Raw genomic sequence first — 26,761 nt, 5'->3', positions numbered from 1 at the left:
TATGCCATCCCATTGATTCCAGCAGTTCCTGGGGAACCTGTGTAACAGCACCGTGCTGGCTCTCCAGCCACGGACTTGCAAAGGGACAACAGACATGCGCTGTTGATCAGAATTGACTCAGGCGCACTGCCGCCTGTAGAGTAGCTTTTAAGGATGCTCCATTCACAAACCACAAATGCCAGCTCCAGCATTTCTCCACGGACCACAGACATCTCACCTCCCCTGCCTTTCCTGAATAGCAAGAGGGTGCAGGCACTGCTTTAGGTCAGAAATTCCTAGAAAGGCTGCAGATGAATCATAGAATGTCAGGGTTGGAAGGGACCTCAGGAGGTCATCTAGTCCAACCCCCTGCTCAAAGCAGGACCAATCCCAACTAAATCATCCCAGCCAGGGCTTTGTCAAGCCTGACCTTAAAAACCTCTAAGGAAAGAGATTCCACCACCTCCCTATGTAACCCATTCCAGTGCTTCAGATGGAGGAGAGGCATCTCAGAGCAGAGGACGGAGCATCCTATGGTAACTAAAACCATTGACAATGTAAGGCATAGAGAAGGAAGGGGGAAATAAATTACACAGCTGAGAATTTAGGGAGCCTGATCCTATGCGGCACTAAGCTCCCTCCTCTCCCCAGGTCTATAATAAGTGTTCAGAGCCAGGGGACAAAGAACATGGCGGAGGTGGGTTCAGAAATCCTTAGTCTGATTCAGATGTCCTTATGAATAAATCACTGACTGAACAGCAGTGCACGGCAAAATGAGTTGTTTATGCTTTTGGAAAAAATAAGACACATCCTTAGTGTTAGCTTATCTTTTGCACAACTGCCAGCGGAATGAGAATGTTGTATTAAGTGCATTTGGGTTTGTGTGGTGGTGGTGGTGGTGGGGTGTGTGTGTGTGTGTGTATTTTTCAAACTAGTGGAATGTAATTATCAAGTAGCTCAGGCTAATCCTTCCTTTAACAAGATTTCTCTGCAATCAGCCTAATCTCCAACTTTCTTTCTTTCTTTCTTTCTTTCTTTCTTTCTTTCTTTCTTTCTTTCTTTCTTTCTTTCTTTCTCAGAAATGTGGTTTCTGCCCTGTGTGTTTATGATAGTATTGGGGAAAAGCATATATTTCTGAAACTGATTTAAAAAAAATCACAAACCAATGAACCCAAATTAATTTTAGTTTTACTTAAATGATCCTGTTCGGTGAGCTAAAAATAGCTTTAATCCGTCAACTTTTTAAAAATAAAAATCTCCCTTATGTTATTCAAGAGCACTAGCACCAAGTGCCTCTTGGGAATTTTATTCTGACTGTTTTCCTAACTTCTTTGCTGCCGGTTTTTTTTTTCCCCACTTAATATTGTTGAGGGTTGAGTATTTTTTCTCTCATTTAGCAGCTAATATTAAACATCTAGAAAGTGGAGCTATTCAATCATCCTGGTTTTTTCCTATCATCATGCTGGTAGGTAAGGGAGGTTGTTACTATCATAATGTATGCACGTATGTATGTGTATTAAGGCAGCACCCAGATGCCCCAATGAAGTAAGTGCTGTACATTCATACAGTTCTGTCTACTCAAGAGCTTACAATCTTAATACACCAAAGAGACAAAGGGTAGAAGAAAGGAAGTATTATTCTCCCCATTTTACAGACAGGGAAACTGAGACACAGAGAGATTAAGTGGCTTGACCAAGGTCATATAGGAAGTCAGTGGCAGAGGCAGGAATCTCATCCATGCCTTCTAGGTCCCAGTCCAATGGTATCATGTTTATCTATCTCTAGGTGTTTATATTACGCCAAGTTCCTCATGGCATCTGACCTCCTTGCAAAAATTATAATGAGCCCAGTTCTGCACCTATATAAGTCAGTGGCCTAGCTCCCAATGACTTCATTGGTCAGGATCAACAAAGAGCTTAAACACGGTGGATGTACAGTTCGCCTGCCTCTTTTTCCCGTTATTGACCAGTGCCCTGGGACAAAAGCTTCAGAAACTGGCACTGACTCGGGGCGCCTCGGTGTGGTGGTGACTGACTCGATGCCTCTGGCCTGAATTTCAGAGGGCCGAGCCCCATCTGCCTCAGCTGGATCTGTGGATGCGGAGCACCTTTTGCAAAGCAGGCCCTCGCTATCCCAAGCTGGGCACACGAAATCAATGGCCACTTTTAGAATGGGCGGCCATGGTTCCCCGGGTCGGGGGCGGTTGCTAAGAAACTACGGCAAAGAGGCAGGTCTTACGCTTTGTCGGGAAAGTAGGGAGCTTCCTGGTTATTCTGATCCCTTGGGGAAGGGAGCTCTAGCTTTGGGCCAGCAGCTGTGAACGTTCCGCTTCCTGGTACTCCAGGCCTCATCCTTGTTCTTGACAGTTCCATGTTTCCTGACGGTAGCTGCCATGGCAGACTCTGAGGATGGAGGAAATTTGTGGGGGAGCGATTGAAACTTTAGGGAGGGATAATTAGAGGAAAGCAGAAAGAGATCTTCCCTTACTGTTCTCTCGCTAATGTATTCTCCCATCTCTCCTAATCCTCCCTAAACCAAAGCAAATGGCATGTGTGGGGCTGTTCTGCAGATGGAACAGCAGTGGCATGCACACACAGCTGTGCACATCTGGCATGCAGCTCTTTGATTCTCTGTTTCCTAGCTGGCCAGAGGCAGCCAGATTCTTAGGTGGCTCACAAAGAAAGAGAGAGAAATCCAGTGGCACCAGTCCTGCCTCACAAGAGCCTCCATGTCTGAGGCAGAGCTGCTACTCTCAGTTTCTCTCTCTTCTTTCCCCTCTGTCCCCCACTCTGATCCGGATTCTGAGTTACTCACATCCTCTCTGAAATAGGTTAGGGGCAGTTGCACATAGACACAGAAAATGCACAAGTGACATCTGCTACAAATTAGCTCTTCGGCAGTCAGAACTGGAACCTGATCTAATTTACACTGGCTTCAATCTGGAGTGACTCCATTGCAGTCAGTGAAGTCGTGCGATTTTGGTGGCTTCAGAATCTGCCAAGGCGCTACGGTTAAAGGTCCATTTCTCCCCTCTTCCCCACTCCATGCCTTATATTTCTAATTCAGGCCTTGATCCTGGTAGATCCACATGGGTGCAGGGATCTGTAAATCTTATTCTTATAATGGGAGCTGGGCACCTGACTCCCTTACACCTCTTTGAAAATCCAGGCGTAGGCCTGGTCTACACTGGGCGAGGGGGGGAATCGATCTAAGTTACGCAACTTCAGCTACATAAATAACGTAGCTGAAGTCGACGTTCTTAGATCGACTTACCGTGGTGTCTTCACCGCCGTGAGTCGACAGCTGCCGCTCCCCCATCGACCCCACCTGCACCTCTCACGGTGGTGGAGTACAGGAGTCGACGGGAGAGCACTCAGGGATTGATTTATCACGTCTAGACTAGACGCGATAAATCAACCCCCGTTGGATCGATCGCTGCCCACCAATCCGGTGGGTAGTGTAGACATACCCTTACTCAAATAAGAATAATATATTTTTTTTAAAAGTCCACCCCTTTTGTGTCGTGCGTTAGTAACATCATAGACTCTAAAAACTGAAAGTTCCCCTGACTGCTTCTTCTGTAAACACATGTAATTATAACTTGGCTTTTATTCCTTGTTCTTCTATTCCTTAAAGACTTATGCACAGTGTGACACAGTACAGTAAAGCTACAATATGATTAAGTTTTGCCAACGCCAAGCATTTAAAAACCACGAGTCAGTCCTCCCCCAAAAAACTAAGAGATTGGCTTAAAAATAATAAATTTAGGGTCTTTTTCTTTGCCTTCTGTTTTATTAGCCTATAGGTCACATTTTCAAGCTTTTCTCCACAACCTGAGGGGGGCTAGAAACTTACTCTTTTCTTTTAATGAAAGCAGAGATTCTCACCTATTGATGGGGCATTGCAAAACAAACCCACTATCATGAGACTTGCAATGATATCACAAGAGTTGGCAACACTGTACACAATTCTAGCACTTTTAATGTGTTTATTTCAAAAATCTTTGTCAAATTACAGATATGGGTAATCCTGATTATTCCCATGAGTATTATTCCCATATTAGAAATGGGAAGCCTGACGTGACATGTGGGAACAGGACTTACCGGAGGTTACAGCATCAGAGTCAACATATAAGCCATTTTTCCTGACACCCAGTCCTATGTTGTCCACACCTAGCTCTGTCTGGAGTTCCATAATGTTCCCCCCATGGGAGTCTGAATGGTGAACAGTGCAATGACAGACAGCCAAAAGCAGGGATTACAAGGACAACAGTCAGAGTTTAAATACAAAAAGGAGGTTTGGCAGGGTAGTTACAAAAAGCCACCATCCAAACACAAATACACATATTTTTGTGGATTTTAAATGTAGGGTGGATTTCAACATTTAGATAGATGGCTAGATCTTAAACCTGAATCTGCAGCTTTGAAACCCCAAACATCATGACACTAATCTAATGCATGAGACTGGAAACTGACTGGAAACAGGAAGTGAAACTGAGCCATCTAGTTTTGCTGGCCAAAGATGAATGAAACATGGAATTGGGCCACATCCCTGTAGAAAATTGCCTTTGAATTTTACAGTTCTTTCTGAGCTGAGAATCAAATGTTTGTTCGTGTCAGAGAGAGGGAACGTCTTGTTTTTTGTTAATTTTTAAATACTAATAATACCCAGCTCTTATCTAGCACTTTTCACAAGTAGATCTAAAATCGCTTTACAAAGCAGGTCAGTATCATTATCCCCATTTTGCAGATGGAGAAACTGAGGCATGGAGAGCTAAAGTAACTTGTTCAAGGTCACCCAGCAGGCCAGTGGCTGAGCCATGAATAGAACCCAGGACTCATGAGTCCAAATCGACTGGACAGCACTGCTTATGTGATTTTGTTTTTTCTTTTGTTTCGTTTTGATTGCATCCTTTTCAGTGTCACAATGTAAAACAATATTGACCATCTCAAAAATTTGTCTATATGGGAAAGTTGCACCAGTTTAACTTAAACCAGTTTAGCTAAACTGGTGCAAATCCTAGTGTGGACACTTATTTCGATTTAAGAGCAGCTTATTTCTGGTTAGCCTATGTGTTCCCAAGCAACTTAAGCTAAACTGAAATAAATGTGTCCACACATGACTTTGCACCTGTTTGACCATATTGCTTTAAATTCACACCTTAGGTTACAACAGTGTAACTTTCTCACGTAGGCAAGTCAAGGTCTCATTAACCCCAGCACCAGAAGGAGTAGATATAACAGCCCCAGCTTGGTTTGGTGGGGGAGGACTGGAAACATCACACACAGCAGCTACACAGCTTTTTTTTATTTTTTTATTTTTCTGTTTCAGTCAAATCAAGGACTAATAAATCTATGAATTAGAAGAAAAACGAGACCCCTCTTCTGGAAACACTTGCGGCATTAAGAAAAATGCATGTAAAATCTCTGCTGTACACCATAAAACGTAAAGTGTTGGTGACAATCAATTTTGCTCCAGCTCCAATGAGGTCAATTTCAAAGACTAAAACGATCTCTGCTAGTTGTTAGCCTGATCTCCTAATTAATCAATAATGTCCCTTACACAAGAAATGAGAGACTTGTTGACAAGTCAGCCTTGTCAGAACTCCTTCCATTTGAATAAGACAATGGCTGCTATCACAACCACCATATGCCAAGACACACTCTGCCTGCATTCAAGACAAATACACACTGGTGCTAGGCAGTTTGTTATTTTGGGTTGTATAAGCCTCTCTGAGCGTATTCCAGAAACACAATGAATCCCCCTAAAATTAATTGCTAGACCATGCTGAACTGAAATCCAACCCAATTTATTTTCTTTTGGCTACTTTAACTTAAAATACGCTAATATTTCCAGAAGTAAAGTTGCCTTGTGCTAGTTGGAAAGTTGAGATTAAATGGACTTATATTATTAGTGTATATTATTAGGATGGAAGATCAACTCGTTACAAAATGTGTTTGCCAAAGAATGCTGCTACATGGTCAGCAGATCACGTGGGCACCAAAAGCTTTGATGGTGTGATAAGTTCACCAATGATGGACATAGATGGAACATCCAGCAAGATCATCTCAAGGACCTAACTAGATTGATCTGGGTGGTGCGTGTTCTGCAATGAGGCTACATCCTTTTGGGATTTGCCATGATGTTGGTGATTAGTGCAAAGGAGTTCTTAGCATCAAGTCAGATCCTTGCCAGATAAGTTGACACGGCTGAGGCCAGAGTGGAAAGATGATCTTGGTCATTCTTGATCTTCAGAACCAAGAGTCTTTCTTTGAGGTAATTCTGATTTTAATTAAGAAATGTTAAAACCTTTGTTTCAGTGACTGAGCATGTCAGTTTAGCAACTGCCCTACCAGCCTGTGCACTGACATAATTTCCTGGAAGTAGCTGGTTTTAAAGCCTATTGCTTCTAAGCTCTGGACCAAATCCGGAAGTGGAAGTTAAATTTCAGCAAGTGAGTTTAAGTTGGTGAAATTTACATGCTGAGGTAGGAATGCTGGACTGTTGCAGAATGTATAAAACTGTCTAGGTAAAATCAGACCCTTCAGGCTTCAACTTACAACTTCATATCCCCTCTAGCCTTTGGCATGCAAGTTTCATTAACTTAGACTCCCTTATTTAGATTCAGGTGCCCTTACCAACATATAACTTACACATCACCTCTGAATTTGGCATTGAGTGTGGAAACTGAAGTCTTGCTATGGAGATGCATTAATGATCATTAGCACTCTATAGCGCTTTCTCATCTGCAAAGTGCTGGAGGTCTGGCTAATTGAATACTTGCTACCTGGCCTTGGAACATGATGGTTCTTGGAAACCCATCAGGTGGAAACAACTCAATCTAGCCAGGACAAAGCTCTCGGTAGTACACTGTAGAGACCCATCTTGCCTTGGATGGACAAGGTGACCCAATGGATCTTTTCCAACACCAATCTCTCTGAGTCTAACAGCCTTGGGTTTGCAAGTTTAGGTGGGAATTGGAGATTGGCCTAGTTCTGGTTCAGATGCCATTACCCTGGAATTTGCTGTGCAGACAAAAAGATTAAGCAAAATTCTTATACTTATCATTCCCTCTAGTGACAGATGACAGCAGATCTCTCTATTGTGTCTTTTTATTTTTAAATCTCTGCTTAATCACTGACTCGGCTGCTTTTAAACTGGGTGGCGCTTCATAGGCCTCTGAGAGCAATAGTTTCCATGGTAACTAAAATTTACAGGCTTTTGCACGGTGATACTGTTAATGGGTCAGCAGCTATTACACGTGGGTTGTGATGACATTAGCAAACTGAAGGGGGAGCTGAAGAATTCCAAGCAAGGAAGAAGTATCCGCACATGGGGGCAAATCGAGACCTGGCAAATCCAGCCATGGCATCTGTTCTGGTGAGGCTCTGCTGTGCAGAGAGAGCTGGATTTGGGATGGTGATGAAGCTGTGATAAAACAGGAGTGCTGGTAAGAGATTGAACTTCCTTTCCTGGCGCCAGTCACCTGACATGGTTAAAGGTTACTGCCCCTGTTGCATCTTCCCTCCCATCATTGCCAGCTCTCATGATTTTAACATTAGTTTAGTGGTATTTGTTGTTTTTTCTTTTTGCCTGAGCTCCCGGAGTCATGTGAATACATGAGACTCTTGTACTTGTGTTTTTTTGTTTTTTGTTTTTTAAATTCTGTCTGCAACCCTTATGGGTGCAGACGGAAGTTTGAAATGTGGCCTCTAATTGCTAAGAAGAAAGCCCACAAAAAGAATTTTTACAATTTGTTTAAAAATCTCATGATGGCTAAGCCTCCCTCGTGATTCTGAAGGCCTGCTCTGTGATATTTGAACCTATTGGGTAGGCAATACTGAAAACACAGTATCATCCGAACATGCCAACTGCAGCCTAATACATCCAGTGAATAACATGCACAATGGAGATGTATGAGATGGAGGGCATGGCAGGCGATCTGAACCCCTTGACACATGACTGCATTATCCTGCCTCTTGTGGGAAAGTTACTATCTCCGATCACGCAGACATTTTTTATTCTGAGGCCTGTCCCTTCTGCCGTATCTTGTTTGGCCATTGAAGTGGATCCATCACTGGGAGGCTGTCTTTGCGGCTTCTTGTTTCTTTCATAGCCAGTGACTTTGTCTTGTGTGCTGTTCTGACTGTCTGCATGGTACTCTGCTTTCTGTAATCCACTGGGAATATAGTTTCCTCTCCTCTTTGTTTGTTTTAAAAGTGGTGGTTTTATTACTTTTATTCTCATTAGCACAGTCTCGTTTTCTTAGTTAACATTGTGTTGGTGCATGCATTACTTAATGTATGGTTTTAATAGTAAATAATCACAGAAAATAATAAGGGATGCTAGTAGCAATCACATCTCGTAGTGTTTTCTAGTATAACTTCTTCTGTTTCCATTGATCCATTGTGTGTTACTGCTGTCATGCACGGGCACTGTCTGCAGCATTCTGGATGTCTTCAAGAAGCAGAGAGTCAGTGAATTATGTCCTCCAGTAGCACTCTCCCTTGGGGGTAGTTATCGTGTATGACAATAGCACAGATGGCATAGGTGTCACCTGGGTAAATTGTCAGCCACTTTCTGTATGGACTCTGATAACCTGTCCCTTGTGCAGTGAGGGTAACTATATGTCATTTAGTATTCCTTCTAGTCTCCTGACTTGTTGCTTTTTTGCGCCTAGTTCGGGGTAAATTCACTTTGAATCAAGAAGCTTGTTATAGTAGATGGTAGCACTAAGATTTTTGTCTTTCCACAAGTCTCTGATCTGGTAGTCCCAGGCTCCCATTGTGACGTATGTTGCAATATTCCAGTAATGCTACGTATGAATTACTTGTACCAAGCAGGGCTTTTATTTTTATCAACTCCTTTGCTATTTGCACTGACCCAGACCTACTATTGGCTGGCACATTTGACTGTGCACAGTAAGGGATTGATGAGGTGCTTTAACTGATACACCAGAAAGAATTGCTGAAATGAACCATTTATGTGTTGTGCACCATTAGCTGTTATTAAGTCATCTGGAATCTCACAGCAAGCAAACTGTTATTTACAATGTGTTATTACATTGCCACTCAATGTGTTGTGCAACAGCTTGGGTTTAAAAGAGTAGTAGCCCACTAACAAGATGTAATCTTTCTCATTTATTTCAAATAAATCTGACACAACCTAAATTCCAGAGTGTTCAGAAATCACACTTGGTTTTAATGATTCTTTTGCATTGTATTCTGCCTTCCACTCATGGAGAACTTTTCTTGGATGGCAGCATTCATGCCTGGCCAGAATAGGCAATCTTGGGCTTTGCTTTTACCCAGTTGGGCACGATGGGTTATGCTTAGCGTTTCCAGCTTGTGTTGTGACACGATGCCGGAATCCCACCATCTGCAGCAATGTCTGTCGACCCAGTACGGGCTCTTATGAGAGTTTCGGCACTGCTCCCGAAGCCTGACACTACTTTGAGGACACTTTTTTTTACAAAATCAGCAGGCTATGGGTTAAACCTGATCCCCAGAGCAGTTCATCTACCAGGAAGCAAACCAATTTTCATTCCGATTGGAACATGGCCCAGTGCAAACTACCCTCACTTGGAGCAAGGGACATAGCGTTCTCAGTTTAGCTCATTGTTAAGAGAAATTGAGAATGAACTGAAATTGCCTCTGTCTGGAATTTCTGGGCACACAGGGAAGGCGGATTAGTTCCGTTAGACCACAGCTCTCAGAGTAATCCCACTTTTGAATTATGGAACAAATCACTGTCATTAATCTGATGTGAAAATAAATAGGCCAGGCGCTTAATGCATTTGTACAAAACCCCAGTCGCAGAGAGAGAACACTGTCTGGTGAGACAGGACAACAGCATCAAACCTCCTTGCACTACGCTAGAGTTTAAATTCAGAGTGCTTCTTCAAGAGGGTATCAGTCATTAGTCTTTTTAAGATAGGAGTAAAGAGAGAGGAGGAAGGAATACGCATGGAAATTTCATACCACTGCAGATGGGGAAAATTCCTCAGGGGTCCTACAGTGTATTCTCTACCGCTTTCCCAATCTGGGTTAAGCATCCCAAGTGGTAAGCCGCCCACCACTTCTCGTTCAGGTGTCCACAGCCTAAAATCTCTCAACATTAGGAAACGCTTATTCATATTCAGCCTACATTTTCCTTTTCCTAATTTCTTCCCATGCTCTACTGTTATGCTCCTTTGCTCAGCTTGGGAATTTCCAGTGATGCCTTTTGCTGGACACGGCTACAACTCTCTAATCTGCGCGACTCGAGCTTTCTGCGCCACCACGTGGTAGGTGTTCCTTCCAAAAATCTTCTGACTTACTGCAAAATACCGAGTTCAGCTTTGGCGTGAGATAAATGAGGGCCAGTAGTGCCTCCAACTTCCAGGACTCACTTGAGCTTATTTCAACTCTATGGACAAAATTTCAAATGTAGGGGGAGGATAGCATAGAGGAGGGGAGGATAGCTCAGTGATTTGCACATTGGCCTGCTAAACCCAGGGTTGTGAGTTCAATCCTTGAGGGGGCCATTTAGAGATCTGAGGCAGAAATCTGTCTTGGGATTGGTCCTGCTTTAAGCAAGGGGTTGGACTAGATGACCTCCTGAGGTCCCTTCCAACCCTGATATTCTATGAAAATGAAGCACCTAAATCCATATTTAAATGAAAGTGGCCAGGTTTTTAGCGATAGTGAGCTTCCTCATCAACCAGTGAAGTTGATGGGAACTTCTGGGCACTCAGCTTATCTGAAAATCAAGCCACTGACTTAGGTGTCGAAATATTGATTGGGGTGAAATTCTGACCCCATTGATGTAAGTGGCAAACTCCCATTGATTTCAGTGGGGCTGTGGTTTCATCTTAGATGCCTAATTTTTAGATACCTATGTTCAGGCATTCGACGGCAATAAAAAATTCCTGATTGAGATAAAGGGCATTGGAAACTCATATGAATTAATTTGGCATGAGAGGAAGAGCATGAAAGATGTTGCTTTCATTGATGTGCATGGGAGAGGAGCCAGAGAAGGATGAAAGCCCATGTTCGTCAATAGAACGTAGAGAATTCACTGTAGGAAACAAACCTGAGCTAGCCAGATATATGGACAAAATGATCTACTGGATATTTTTCCACCTCTTAAACAGCATCTATTATTCTATTGTGGCCACAAAATCTATTACAGGGAAATGCTGGACGCTGTTACGTTGCTGCTCCAGGAAGCTAGATGGAGTAAAGAAAACCCTGGGCAACCTTTGTGCTAGTCTGATAAGTTAGTGCAATCTATCTACCGTTTTTATGCTGTGCTCATTACTGTAGTGTGGGCCAATGTTCCCTCTAATTTTTTTCCATCCATGTGCAGAATGAATTTTATGATGTGCACTAATATGGAGGTCATGTTTGGCAGGGGTGGGGCTGAGGGGTTCGGAGTGTAGGAAGGGGCTCAGGGCTGGGGCAGAGGGTTGAGGCGTGGGGGGTGGGCTACCGGTGAAATTTATGAGCAGACCTTCCTGCTTAAAACTAGGTGCTGAAAGTGGTTGTCCCTAGTGGTGGTGGTTGGTCTGAAGGGCCAAGTTCCATGCTTTGATACAATGTCCCATTGATATTTCCTCCTCCTCAGCAAGGCAGGACTTGCTTGGCTGAGTATAAGAGGGATTAGAGCTTTCAAACAGGGGAGTGGTAATCTCTATAGGACTGCTCTGAAATCCAACAGAAGGCAGCAGTTAGCTTTAAACTGGTCATGAGCATCCGATTTGCTACCACATCATTCATGACGTGTTAGACCTCGGTATCTTTCTTTTCGGAAGGCACCGCCTTTCCAGGGCAGAGGGCAGTTCACAATCCGCAGGCCCATTTAGTTCTTAGCCTGTCTGTCGAGGCTGCCGACAATTGGACAGCTGAGTGCCAGTTGTGGTGGTGACTTTCATGGTGTGGTCACTTGTCTGCTGAGAGCTGGCGTGAGACTCACCAATGCACATCACAAAGACCACCCAGCACGCCTCCTCGCATCCTCTCCTGAGCTCTCCAGAGAGCGACCCCAGAAGGAAGGTGGGGTCAAATGTTTTGTTCAAGCAAGGGTGGGAAATTGCGTAATGGGCAAGTCCACCTCATAAAATCCACCCCAGCTGACACTAACCAGAACATTGAGATCGAGGATGAACGGGGCCATGGAGAGAGAATTTCCCCTTTAGTCCCCTAGATGGCCTCTCTAGGAAAGGGCTGAGGCACGTTGGCAGGGGGAGCATGCACTACTGTTGCTGAATCTTCTCAGTGGGGAAACAAGAGGCGCTATTTCTACAGCCCCTTTCACCAGCAATAAATCTACTCGCTATTACTGTTTTTCAAGGAAAATACAATATAAAGAGTGAAACAAATGTGAATGCAGGCATCTGGGAGTAACCCAGGAGCTATGTTAACACAGAGTTCTACATGAAACCCATCAAGCGAAGCAAACGTTGCAAGCAGACTGCAGCAGTGGGTTGGTTTTTGTTTTGGTCTGACATGATCTGTTTTCTTTATGTTTATCTATAAGTAGGGGCATTGCCAGCAGACTGAGGGACGTGATCATTCCCCTCTATTCCTGCGTTATGGAACAGGATTCTAACTCTGCTTCTAATTAGCCCAAAGATGAGGCTGAGGTGGAGCCAAACATGCCTAAAACATGCCCCAAATCAAAACCTAATGGCATCTGGGGGGATAAAACCGAAATAAACTCAAGCTGGTATTTCAGCAACGGGCAAGTTCTTTGAGACTATGGCCAGTAGCTGCAGTATGGGGCCCTTCAGACCACTCTGTAGGAGACATTGGCATCTCCAGTCTCATTGATTGATTGGATTTTTATTTGGTTATTTCTATTGAAGCTCTTCCATTAAAAATCAAACACGTTCAACACAAAATGTTAGTTGGGCAATTCTCCCAGGCGCAGATTGTTCCGATTCAACGCTCTCTCATAAAACCAAAGGCGCTGTACCCAACCACTGATATTATCCTTCCGCCCCCAGCCTTTCCTCTGTGGAACTCCTGACTTTCTGAACTGCCTGATTCAAATCCCATTTAAATCAATAGAAAGGCTCAGGCAGGAACATGGCCAGGCAAAATATCTTAAATGTACCAGTAGGTGGCAATGTTTCAGATTATTGCTTTGATTTGCGCTTGGTTTCTCCCAGAGGGCCCTGTCTCTATGTTCTCCAGCTGTTGTTGGTGGGGCATTCGGACAGTTCAACCATGGGTTGAGCAGAGCTGCAAGGAGCCTGGAGCTACAGAAGAAGCCAGCAAACACACTGCCAACCCCAAGCATTCAAAAATTATGAGTCAGCCCTCTCCCCGTCAAATCAGGAGATCAGTTTACAAAGCAAGAGCTTTTCAAAATAATACAACTGGGGGGTTGGTTTTTTGTCTTCTGATTTCTGAGCCATTAGGATGCTCCGGGGGGCACATTTTCAAGTGTCTCGCTGCAGCCATTAGGGCTACAAATGTAGTCATTGTTTTAACTAAAGGTGACGTTCCAATGTACTCACCTGACTCCAGGACCTGGGGCTTTAAAAAATACACCAAATGTCATGACTTGTGCCTAAAACTGCAAAAGTTGGCCCCGGGGCAGAAAGAGACGGCATGGGGCTGTCTTCTTTTAAAGACACTAAGAACTTGTACTTAACAACATTAATGCTGCTTAAACAGTACATACCACTGATACAGCAGCAACCAAGTCTGGTGTTGACTGTAGCCTGCAGTTCCCGGATATCCAGCACCCCACCTCCCAAATTGGAGGATGACCTTTGACTTCTGCAGCCATACCCCATCCTTGCATCATACTCTCAGTAGTTATGCCAGGCAGGCAGCGCACACAGACTTCGTGGGCAATGACTCATACAAACAAGGTGCACATTCACTGAGAGATTTACCAGTTTGGTTTGCCTCTGTTCTCATTCCACCCTAGTGCCTTAACCTGTTGGCTGTCAAACCCTGCTCCAAGTACCAGTTTTGTATGGTGCTTTAGTTTTTTGTGACTGCTATTGCAGGCCACCATTCTCTCTTTATGTTGAGGTTACACACTGGACCTGAGGTGCCGACGCTGCATGTATCCATTCAGTGGTGCTGACCCTAACTCTCCATGTGTCCTAGCTAGCCCATGTTCTCTAATTGCTGAGGGTGATCATAACTAACAGGCAGGTGGCAGTCACTGCCTGCCACAGCTGTGGTGAGTGGTGGTTGTTTTTCTGGATAAACTGGTACCTTTGTTTCATAAGTTTGGAAACTCTAGCTCTGCCATTGCCAGTTCTTCTGCTATGATTCTGTGACTTCGAAAGCTGTGGAAACGGACAGATTTGACCGCCTGGGCGGTGTGTCCTGGTGGGTGTAGCTGGAATATCGGGCTGTTAAAGATCTCCTCCAGACTGGCTCCATTAGATTGCATTACAAATCACTACTGAGATCACGCCATTGAAACCAGTGGTGTTTCGCCTGCAGAGACGTTAACCAATCATGTTTGTATTATGCTCTTAACCAATCATGTTTGTATTACGCTCTTCTGCAGAAAAGGACCTAGGGGTTACAGTGGACGAGAAGCTGGATATGAGTCCAACAGTTTGCCCTTGTTACCAAGAAGGCTAACGGCATTTTGGGCTGTATAAGTAGGGGCATTGCCAGCAGATCGAGGGACGTGATCATTCCCCTCTGTTCGACATTGGTGAGGCCTCATCTGGAGTACTGTGTCCAGTTTTGGGCCCCACACTACAAGAAGGATGTGGAAAAATTGGAAAGAGTCCAGCAGAGGGCAACAAAAATGATTAGGGGGCTGGAGCACGTGACTTATGAGGAGAGGCTGAGGGAACTGGGATTGTTTAGCCTGCAGAAGAGAAGAATGAGGGGGGATTTGATAGCTGCTTTCAACTACCTGAAAGAGGATGGATCTAGACTGTTCTCAGTGGTACCAGATAACAGAACAAGGAGCAATGGTCTCAAGTTGCAGTGGGGGAGGTTTAGGTTGGATATTAGGAAAAACTTTTTCACTAGGAGGGTGGTGAAGCACTGGAATGGGTTCCCTAGGGAGGTGGTGGAATCTCCTTCTTTAGAGGTTTTTAAGGCCCGGCTTGACAAAGCCCTGGCTGGGATGATTTAGTTGGGGATTGGCCCTGCTTTGAGCAGGGGGTTGGACTAGATGACCTCCTGAGGTCCCTTCCAACCCTGATATTCGATGATTCTACGATTCTTAGGAGCAAGGGCAGTCTCTTGAGGTATGTCGACAGTGGCAGTGTAATTTTTAGCTAAGATACACCTACCCGCGCTAGCTCTAATTAAGCCAGCACTGTAAAAATAGCCGTGTAGGCTGGCTATACGGGCAGCGAGATAGGCTTGCGGCAATGCTCCAAGTACAATCCCGTCCGAATCCCTATGTACGCACTCAGAGACTGGCCCGCGCCGCTGCCTGTGCAGCTGTGACTCCACTGTTTTTATTGTGTTCGTGTAACGCTGACAGACCCCGGTTGTCGGCGGGCAGGATCGAACCTGGGACAGAGCTTAGTGCATGAGCCTCTAGCTAAGACTGTAGAGCAGACTCATTTAACTCTCCCTAAGTCGGGTCTCAAAGTCCCGGCCTGCGTGCCACACTGCGGCCCACGGAAACGTTTTAAAAAGTTATTTCATCCGGCCCTCGCGGCTGCCAGCTGAGGGGGGGAGGGGCCAGAGGGAAGCGGGCAGGAGAGATTCCTCCCCCCGAAGGAGAGACCAATGCTGCCACGCTGCTGGCTCTGTCTGCTGCAGGCACCGCCCCCCACCGCTCCCATTGGCTGGGGGATAAGGACAGAGATACCATCATTAGTTGCCGGGCAGAGTCAGCTGGGGCGGCATGCGGCCAAGGGAGTGGGGTGACATTATTGGCCCGCTGGGAGGATTTGGGGACTGGCCCTGGCCCTAAGGTAAATTGAGTTTGAGACCCCTGCCCTAAGTGGTCTCAGTGCCACTAGATGGGACAGAACACCACCCCCAGACGATGTGTGAGTTACACGAGCTTGGTCAGAGCTAACGCAGGTAATTCCACCCGAGCTAGAAATCTCACCTCCAGCTCCAGTGTCTATTTACCCTTCGATGCTCAGATACCAGACTGATGAGCAGTGTGGACACCTTGGGCCAGACCCTCGATTGTTGTCACTCAGTCGAAATCAATGGGCCTCTGACGGTTTATACACGCCGAGGACCTGGCCCCCAGGCTTCCTCTGAGGTTTGCAGAGCAGAGCTCGCACGGCTGTGATTTCAATGATCGTGCGCTCCATTACGGCTTCATTTCGCCCTCGCTCTGGCCTGGGAGGGTGTCTGTGGCTGGGCTTTATCAGAAAAAGCCTGACAAGCACTTAGTGGAAACCAAGTTCTCCTTCCTTTCTGGTGCACGGGCTGTCTTTGTTTTGTGGCTTTTAGGGAGGCTGCTGGTCGTTACAGCCGGAATGCTGCTGAGTTTGATTGAGCAAGCCGGATGGTAGCGGGATTCCAGCTGCCTCCCGGGTGCATGGTTTCCATCCTGTCGGACACACACTCACACCGCCCGGCAACCCAGAGTCCAGGCAAACCCAGGGAATGTTTTCAAAAAAGCATCTTCAGGGACAATAACAAGACACAATCATGGGTGGTATAAATAAAGGATAAAACATGGGGCCACCAGGGCAAACTGACAGACCCATTTCTCAAGAGATGAGAAGCCCCGATAACTCAAGCTCTAGTTTTTGTTGGATGGTTTTCATGAACCTTAGTTGATCTTCAGATTATAAACACTGGATTTATTACCCAGGCAGTTCTTGCAAACACGGAGCAGTCAGGCAGCCTGGGAGAGGGGTTGAGTTAGGGATGTTGTATAATGAACAAACCACTTACTGTATAGTAATGAATAGGACAAGACCTGGGAGGGTATTTTTTCTAAAATTATTGATGCAAATAGGATCGTTTTCTACAGGGTTGTCCGAGGTAGAAGTGGTGTTGGGTTTTTTTTGCATGGGAATATAAAATAATCCTCATCTTCTTCCTCTGCCACATTCTCTCTCATGGTCACATTTATTTTCTAATATACAGTTCTTTCACACACACTTGTGAAACCAAGATTTTTTTCCCCAAAAATCTTTTTTTTTATTTATTTTTTTATCATCCCAATAGTAGTAATGAAACCCTCTGAATCCAATTGCATTCTCATTTACATTGGTGTAAATCGGCAGTTACTACACTGGAGTTACTCTGGATTTACATCCCTGTAACCTAGATCAGAATCTGGCCCTCTGGTGTGGTTGAACTATCAGTTGGAAGAAAATCAAAGTTCTCTAACCAAGAGCCTTTTGCTTTCCTGTGACTGTGAATCAGACATTTGGAAGAAACCTGGTAGTTCCATGGTGCCAGGTATGCATCCGAAATACTGCTCGGCAGGCCCAAATTACATATTCTCCCTCTGTTATCGCCCGGTGATAACCTGGCATCCCCTCTTCCGACCGGCATCTGCTGCTGACTTCAGTTTGCTTTTGCCTTCGTTCACCTTGCCCGTGCGGTGGAGCTTGCATGAAGTTCCTATCTCCCAGGGCCTCCGACATCGCCCTGAGGAGGAGTTGTAGAAATCCTTGGATTTGCAGCATTTGGTGATCGTGCCGAGAACCTTACATGGGAACAAAGGGAATATGTCAGTTTAATTTGGAAAATTATTAATTGTAATTAAATGTAAATGGAACCGCTAGTCAAGTCTTAGGTGCATCCAAGGCACAGAAGAGGCCCACGACTCAGGAAAGTAATGAGGTAAGATGCGGTATAGTTGGAGCAGGCAGGATTTCTGGGCTCTAATCCAGACTCTGTTACTGACTCACCACGTGACCTTGGCTAAGTTACTTGACTGTTCCTTCCTCAGTTTCCCCATCTTTGTAATGCAGAAATTATTACCACTAGCCTGTCTTGTGGAGGGGGGTTTGAGGATTTGGGTGATTTATGCTGATAAAGAGCTTTGAGATGCAGGTTGCTATGGACAGACAAAGAATTATTGTTGTGTCCTTGGCTGCTCTCACGCCTGTATGAAATGTGGAAATTGATGACAAGGCGTGGAACTTCACCTGTGAAATCTACTAATTCGTCTCATTGCACTGTTCTGAAGCCCCTACTGTCCTTTCATCTCAGCAGGAGTCCCCTTTGCAGGGACCCTTTCCCCTCAGTTCCCAGAAACTTCAGCTGTCAGCGTATCTTTGGGGTGGTTTTTGTTGTTTGGATCGGGAGTGCTGGTTCTTTTGATGTGTAAACGGTGCCGTGTTTTTGCTGACACTCTCCGTGTCTTTGCCCATTGCTGACCAAGTGCCTCCTCCTTAACTCGCTGCTCTCACCTGGTTCGAGCATGTCAGCATGCTGGTCATCCTGCTGAACTGTGTCACCTTGGGCATGTTCCAGCCCTGCGAGGACGTGGACTGCAAGTCGGAGCGATGCACCATCCTGGAGGTAAGAAAGGGAGCCTGATGCACTTTCACAGCTGGGTGGTAAAACATTAGCCAAAGGAAGACAGCGAGCCTTGTAGGCTAGTGATTCATTCAGGAGCCAGCGCCCTGAGGTTCTATTCCCAGTCATGAGCCCAAGGATCTGGCTAGAGTGTACTAAGCACCCATGCCTGCTCTGTTCTTCAGCTGAGGCTGCCAGCTGCATCCAAACGAACTGCAGATTATTGCCCCCTGAGGACGGTGTACAAGTCCTGAGCTCATAAACCCTTTTCCTGGAACCTTAATAGCCTCCCAGAGCTCCAGGGGGCAGCACGTGAGCCTGGCAATCACATAGCTGACATATGCCACTGGGCTGCTCGTCTCTAAGCCCCCGTGTAATGTCCTGGGCATGCTTGACTCTTTAACACATGTGTAGCTTTAATACCCTGCAAACCCTTCCGCGGTAAGGAAATGTCATTGGGACCCCTAGTAGATCATCACATGCATCCTCCTCTAAGGACTGGTCATGGATCACATGCAAATGTCAACAACCAGGGGTTCTCTCATCCCGGACCCTTCCAGCCTAAAGTTTCATAGATTCTAGGACTGGAAGGGACCTCGAGAGGTCATCGAGATGTTAGGTGCAGAACGGAACCAACCAGAGCAATAGAGAAACCACTAGAGCAATAGAGAAACCACTAGAGATTGGTTACCGAATAAATTGTAGAACCGAGCTGAGAAAATACTGCAAATGGTTATCCTCCGTAGGAATTGCCACACCGGATTAGGGTAGGATCTGGTCCCAGAGAAAGGTGCAAAAAATTGTGGTAGGCAATCATGGAATACCCTGCCCATGGGGAAAGTAGCTTCCTAGACCCCATCAGATGGCAGCTGGTCTGAAGCATCGGGTTTCCATTCCTCCCAACCATGTTCCTGCCTTTTGTTGTATGCAGTCGTTCACACAAATGGATCTTGGCTTGGTGGATGTCTGTCATTCTTACAAATACCCAAATCCGCATGCAAACAGAGGGATTCCTGCATGAGCAAGAGTCATTGTTATTGATTATTCACTATATATTCTCTTCAGAGAATCTCATCAAATCGGTTAGCAGAAACCATATTATGGGTACGTCTACACAGCCCAGGCTGGCAAGCCTTCCCAGCCCAAGTTGTAAAAACAGCTGTGTCGACAGCACTTCGGAATTATGGTTCAGGCTGGAGCTAGGGCTCTGAAGCCCATCCTCCTTCCTAGCTTCAGAATCTGTGTCACTACGTCTACATAGCTATTTTTAGTGTGGTAGCATGAGCTCTGGGAGCCCGAGTCTGTTGATCCAAGCTGGGAGGCTCGCTGCTCCGGGCTGTGTAGATCATAACCTTTGTGACTTAAATGAATCAGTTCACGAGGAGCCCGTACAGTGACCATTGTTTGCATTGAGCGTTGAATGATTACAACATGTCAGATATATTTGTAAAAATCAGAGCATGCTGTGAACAGTTAGCAGACGGAAAAAGAGCGAAACATGCAAAGAACAATCAACCAACTTTCACCCCTGCCCCACTCCAGCTTGCAGGAAGAATGGAAGCCAAAAGATGATGTAGGAAGCATTGAGCTCCCTTGCGGAGACAACACGGATGCCAATTATCAAATGAACTGAGACGGCTGGAACAAATTCAGTATAGTTTGTAAAGGAGAAGTGTTGGTTTGTGAGCAGACAGCTAGAGTAGATAGCTCTCTCTCACCTGCACAGGTGCACCCCCAATAGGTATATGCAAAGGAAGCCAGTTTGCAGCTGCCTGTTTTGTTACGTTTGGCAATAAACCAGTCAGGCCTCAAAATGAACGTACCAGAGACACAACGTAGGAGGCTCTGCTGACTGTTACGATCACAAAGAAAGTGGTTGGAGGCAGGGGCGGCTCTAGCTTTTTTGCCGCCCCAAGCACGGCAGTCAGGCTGCCTTCGGCGGCATGCGTGCGGGAAGTCCGCTGATCCCACAGCTTCGGCGTATCCGCCGCCAAATCCGCAGGACCGGCGGACCTCCCGCAGGCAAGCCGCCGAAGGCTGCCTGACTGCCGCCCTCACGGGGACCGGCAGGGCACCCCCCGCGGCTTGCCGTCCCAGGCATGCGCTTGGAGTGCTGGTGCCTGGAGCCGCCGCTGGTTGGAGGGGTAGATCTGTCCACGTTCACATGTGTGGATCAAGAAGCTGCTGTAACTTTCCCGAGGATGTTTTTTCAAAACAGAAAAGCTTTTTCCGTGCGACTAATAATGATCAATACATCCCACTGCAGAGTCATAATTTATGGGGCAACATGTATTTAGCATTGAGTCCATTCCGTAATATTTCAGTTCCTTACCTGCAGCACATGTGGTCTGCCTGATTGATATTTCCTTCAGCCTGTGCATGATACAAAGCCTGGGCACCCCAAATGCACAGCACGTGTATTTCGGAGTTTCTCAATGGCAACTTGCCAGGACCCTGAGGGCCGCGTGGCATTTGCATATCGGTTTGCATATGCTTTAAATGCAAAAGTAAATGCGCAACAAGCATAACACGTTTGTGTGCTTGTATCTTTGTCACTAGATGAATAGAAATAGCTTATTGTTCCTCAACAATAAAAACCCAACAGTTGCATTTCAGTCAGTGTTATCACCCAGCAGGCAATCAGGATGTGTTTTGGGTTTTATAGCTGACACTTCAGTACTCCATGAGCCATGGTTTGATCACCTCAGTTGTAGATACACAATATCCATACAGTAGAAATATACATATGCCTGGTTGTTGTTTTTTTTTATCTCTGCTATACAGAACCACAGTAGAACTCACTGCAATCATCTTTTTATGACCTAGGCATTTGACCATTTCATTTTCGCCTTCTTCGCTGTGGAGATGGTCCTCAAGATGGTAGCTCTGGGGATCTTCGGGCAGAAGTGTTACCTTGGAGACACATGGAATCGCCTGGACTTCTTCATCGTAATGGCTGGGTGAGTAGCCAAAGCTCATAAATTAATCATGTGCACTGGAGGCATAAACAAATCCACCAGTCGCCCAGGCGGCTTTTGGGTATTTCTTCAGGAAGCTGCCAAGTGCGAGCCAAAGAAAAGTCCTGTAAAACCTGATCTCGGAGGCAATAAAACGCTGTTGAGTTCAGCTGTAATTGATTTTGCAAAAGCATCTGCAAAATATGAAATGGGAAACTGCTGTTCATCAGCCCAGCCTGAACCTGAGGGTTGGGAGGGCGGGAAGGGGTTAGAGAAGGCGTTCTGCAGCAGGACATCCACCAGAGCCGGCTGCGTTCTATGGGTGTGTCCACACAGCAACTAGACCCCTGTAGCTGGCCTGTGCCAGCCAACATGGGCTCATGGAGGTGGGGCTGCAGGACTCTTCCATTGCTGTGTAGACTTCCGGGCTCAGATTGGAGCCTGAGCTCTGGGACCCTCGCACCACACAAGGTCCTAGAGGCCGAGCTCCAGCCTGAGCCCAGAAGTCTACATAGAAATGAAACAGCCCCGCAGCCCAAGCCCAAGTCAGCTGGCACAGGTCAGCCATGGGTTTTTCTTTCCCATGTAGACATACCATGACGTTCTCTAGCCCTTGAAAGTTTGCGGTACGAAGGGATGGGGGCTAAACGATCATTTAAACCACTTGGTTTTGTCCTGCCACAAACTCTACGTCATGTATCTGTCTGTGGATGTCGAAGCTTCTTCACCAGCAGGCACAGGGGAGGTCTGAGCAGCAGTGGAGGGTTGCAGGAAAAGTGCCAACTGGAATGCTGGCAACCCGGGTGCTACAGTACCAAAGGCATGTGCCTAAGTCCCTAGCAACCATTGATGTGAACCTGTGTACCAAAATAAGAGCTGTCAAGCCCCTTCTATAGCAATCTTTGCCGGCTTCATTTCAGTCAAATCAAATCCATTCCGATCAGGGCACCGTAATAACCAGCATGTTCCCAAAGCTCGCAGTTAAGGCTCAAGGACAGATGACCAGGTCCCTTCTGTGTCTCTTGCAGCACGCGTTGCTGGACCATTGCAACCTGTGCTGGTGCTTGAGCACCTGAAAGGGACACTGATTAGAAAACCACCGCAAGCAAAGGTGAAACCAACTGGCTTTCTCCTTGCCCAAGCTCAGAGACGTGCAAAAGTAAAGAGCAAAAACAGGGGGAAACAAATCTGTTCCTTAAGAGTTCTGTCCATGCTAATAATCTAAGATGTTAGCAACATAGATACGGGATTTAAATTAATGTATGAGATTTTCAACTTGACACTGTCCCTACCTGGGAAGTGACCAAGCTGCTGTAACCCGCTGGCCTCAGTGGGTGCTGTGAGGGCGATCGGAGACAGCGGATTTCAGCTGAACAGGAAGAATCTGGCTCAGGAAGGTTAAAGCATCAGCGGGGCTAGCCGTGGGGGGAAGGGCAGGGAGCTGGCTGTCTGGCACACTTTCTAATCCTCATAAATTATAAACACATGGTCATTTCTGCTTTAAATTTATGTTTGTTGACATTTGAACACACCTCGCCCAACCGCTGCTTATTCTCCTGAGACAAGTTTATGGAGCTGGTTATTTTACACTCCCAAACACCCTTGGAAGAGCTGATTCCTTTAAACTTCAGGTTCCCAGTGACCTGTGGGGAAATATTGAGCAGGTTTAAAAAATGTCCTACAAATAAACTAAATAGGTCCTAAGACTGGACAATACCTACTCAAAGCAATGTTACCGGCTTGGTGTACAATTAGGAATGGAAAATGTTTGGATATTGCGTGTAATCTTACCTTTAAAAATATAGGTATATGGAGATATACCTATCTCCTAGAGCTGGAAGGTCATTGAGTCCAGCCCCCTGCCTTCACTAGCAGGACTAAGTACTGGTTTTGCCCCAGATTCTTAAGTGGCCCCCTCAAGGATTGAGCTCATAACCCTGGAGTTAGCAGGCCAATACTCAAACCACTGAGCTATCCCTCCCCCCAATATGCAATATCCTTTGAATATCCTGGGTTTATAGTACTTGGTTTGGGAGTAATTACAACATCCCTGCAATGTGTTTTATCCTTAAAGTGCTCAACCTTAACTCCATCTTAATGTAGTTTTTTGTCCGGGAATACAATTAGGAATGGACTTACTGGGATGACTAAAATATAAAACGGTCTGAGCTGAGCCTCCTTGGAACCAGCCTTTGGCTACAGTTTAAGAAAAATCCAGTTAACTTCGTTTTAGCCCCACCATGTATTTTTTTAGGCTGTAGTCAGGAACCAGGTGCACAAGCATAGTTCTGTGCAAGACCATCAATCCAGGAGCCATTCGATCTGGAATCGATACCCAGCTGTGCTGCCACTGTCTCTCTGTGGGACTTCAGGTAAATCACTGTTAGAATACAAATGAGAACGCCCACTCCTCTTATCCTGGGAGCAGAGGAGCTTCTGCATTCCATTAACATTTGGGAGGTTCTCAGATGTTATCACGATGAGCATCAGAGCAATGCATATTAAAATGACACACACGCACGAAGGGAGAGTCCTCTACTGCTGCTTATCAATCAGACGTTCCTTGGCTACGGTATTTGTATCTCAGTAAGCTGGAAAAGTAGGCCCCCTAAGGGAGGAGGGATAGCTCAGTGGTTTGAGCATTGGCCTGCTAAACCCAGGGTTGTGAGTTCAATCCTTGAGGGGGCCACTTAGGGATCTGGGGCAAAATCCATACTTGGTCCTGCTAGTGAAGGCAGGGGGCTGGACTCAATGACCTTTCAGGGTCCCTTCCAGTTCTAGGAGATAAGATATCTCCATTTAATTTATTTACAATTTAAGCCTGTTAGAGGTAGTTTTCCAGTCCCATTTTATAGACATAAAGGCTGGTGGAGGAGAGAAGGGAAAATCAAACCACTTTTAACACAAGAAACCCTTCTGGTGAGATGCTGTTAATGCTGAGGACTGACATGCAGAATAATCCATTTGCAAGCCAGTCCCAAGGGCCTCTCAAGCAGCTGGAAGGTGCAATGTGGCCTATGACCATTGTACCTTTGGCGCACGCCTGTGGGAATTCTAACTTTGTCGCCCACCGGAGAGACTTGAACTTGGGGTCCAAACATGAACCATTTCTCCTCTTAATTTGCCTTGCTTGGCTAACAAGCCCTTGCATCCTCGCCCTGTTCCCCAACCCTGCCTGGGTTTTCCCCTTCGGATCTAAAGAAAGGAGAGCCTTGGAGGGTGACTTGAATTACAAAGTACTTTGGAAACTTATTGCTGATGTTTCTGGGCAACAAGCAGCAGTTTTACCAGGCAGCGTGTGACATAATAAGTGGGTTGTTTTTCTTGGCAAGCGGACCTGGAAGCGATGAAGCCTATTAAGGGGCCCTTCTGATAAGCAGGGAAGTGAGTGACAAATGGGCAATGCCCGCCATTCCATTTGCCCTATTCAGTTTCCTTACGCGAACTGATTTACACTAATAGCACAGTTATCGAGGAAAGCCAACAGTAAGCGGGAAAACTACAAAATAAACAGATCTTCTGCTGACAGCAACAGATTGCATCTGGAGGCCGCTCCAGCCGTGAATACTCGCTGTCTCTGCTTGCCTAAGAAAAGTACCATGGGAAGTTTCAGCCTGGAGAAAGCTGGCTCCGTTTCCTCTGAGGGCATGTCTATACGGCAATCAGGAGGCGTGACTGCGGCAGATGTAGGCATTCCCAGCCTAGATTGGACCAAAAATCTCACTACAAATAGTGGTGAAGCCATGGCTGTGTGGACTAGCTGCCCAAATGTAGAGTCAGGATCTCAGGCAGGCGTTTACTTGGGCAGCTAGGCTCACATGTCTCCACTTGTACCGCTGCAGCGTCACTCCTGTTTTCAGTGAGGAAGCTCGATCATACCTACCCGTGCTGCAATCATACCTCCCGACTGCAATGCAGACATACCCTGAGTCTGACCACGAGCCTTGTCCGAGCAGCAAAAATGTGATCTGCCATTTGACCCCTCATGACTGCTAATGTCAAGTGGGTCATTTACGTCTCTGCTCATTGGAGCGGCCCCTGTGTCGTGAGAAATGCATTAGATGCCATTAATCTAATTGCTCTCCAGACCAAGAGAGCACTTGCCTTTCTTGGGAGAGCAGAGAGGAAAGAGCTGTGACTTCTGTTCTCTGGCATATTGAGGCCACGATAATGGTCCGATCTGTACGAATGAATGATGATGCTGCAGGACAGGACACATGTGACATGCATGTGAGGCCGTGACTGTTTCTCCCTGGATGCTCAGGGTCTTTGCACGCCTATGGTCTTCCGTGACTTTATACCCCACGGGCTGTGTGTGCCATCCTCCTCTATTATGCATCAGTGCATAATGGTTTGTATTTCCAACGCATCCCATCTAAAGCATCATTAAAGGCTACACAGAGAGAGACTAGAGCCAGACTAGAGGAAGAGTTGGGTGTAGCAATTGTCCTGACAACAAGAGAAATAAGACTTGGGGAAATAAATACAAGAGGAGGGGCAAGGGAAGGGCTGACGTGTGAAAGCTGCCATGGGGGAGAGGGAGTGTAACATGGAAGGGAGAGTGGCAGGAGGTGGGACGAAGGGGCAAGATCACTGAAGATGAGTGCAGCAGTGCAGGGAGAATGGTAAGAAGGGGGAAGCTATGCGGGGAGCATGGGCTTGTTAAAATAAGAGCAGATTAGATAATCCCCCGCCGAACTGACGATGGATTTCCCAGCCAATAACCACCCCATTGCATGCTTTTAAATGTGTTTCTCTCTTCTTGCTTACCTAGAGCTGGGAGCAGAATTCTCGTTATTCCAGTCAATGGCTTTTTTTTACCTAGGCAGAGTCCAATGGTTCTGTAGTCCATTGGATTCCCAGCCAAGGGTGCCTTTTCTCCCAGACAGATGCTCTGAGGGAGTTTCTGGGTTCCACCCTCTATCACATAAAGGAAGGAAAACCCCAAACAGTGAAACACATATATGGGGTGGGGGTTGCTAAATTCACAAGGTTTGTTAATTAAGCCAATTCTTTTCCGCAAACCGTTAGGAAACAAATCCCTGACTTAATCCTCCCTAGATGCAGTGCAATGAGTCTGCCAGTCCTAGTCTGTATTGACTACGCAACTTCTGTAGAGCTCAGGGCAGGTCTTCACTACAGGGGGGGGTCGATTTAAGATACGCAAATTCAGCTACGCAAATAGCGTAGCTGAATTCAACCTATCGGAGCCGACTTACCCTGCTGTGAGGACGGCAGCAAAATCGACCTCCGCGGCTCCCCGTCGACGGCGCTTACTCCCACCTCGGCTGGTGGAGTAAGAGCGTCGATTCGGGGATCGATTGTCGCGTCCCGACAAGACGCGATAATTCGATCCCCGAGAGATCAATTTCTACCCGCCGATTCAGGTGGGTAATG

General features: G+C 46.1%; 1 protein-coding gene across 3 annotated transcripts in view; it reads left to right on the top strand.

The window, feature by feature from the left end:
• CACNA1H (calcium voltage-gated channel subunit alpha1 H) overlaps positions 1 to 26,761 on the top strand; it is a 457,965-nt gene that overhangs the window by 232,648 nt on the left and 198,556 nt on the right. For all 3 annotated transcript variants that reach the window (XM_008164759.4, XM_042853069.2, XM_042853068.2), the window contains exons 3-4: positions 18,299 to 18,410; positions 21,234 to 21,367. In XM_008164759.4, the coding sequence (XP_008162981.2) occupies positions 18,299 to 18,410; positions 21,234 to 21,367 (246 nt within the window). The remainder of the gene's footprint in view (positions 1 to 18,298; positions 18,411 to 21,233; positions 21,368 to 26,761) is intronic.

This window comes from Chrysemys picta, chromosome 10 (assembly GCF_011386835.1).
Source record: "Chrysemys picta bellii isolate R12L10 chromosome 10, ASM1138683v2, whole genome shotgun sequence".
Taxonomy (NCBI): Eukaryota; Metazoa; Chordata; order Testudines; family Emydidae; genus Chrysemys; species Chrysemys picta.
Note: the sequence above shows the minus strand (reverse complement) of the source record. Positions and strands in the feature narration are given on the sequence as shown.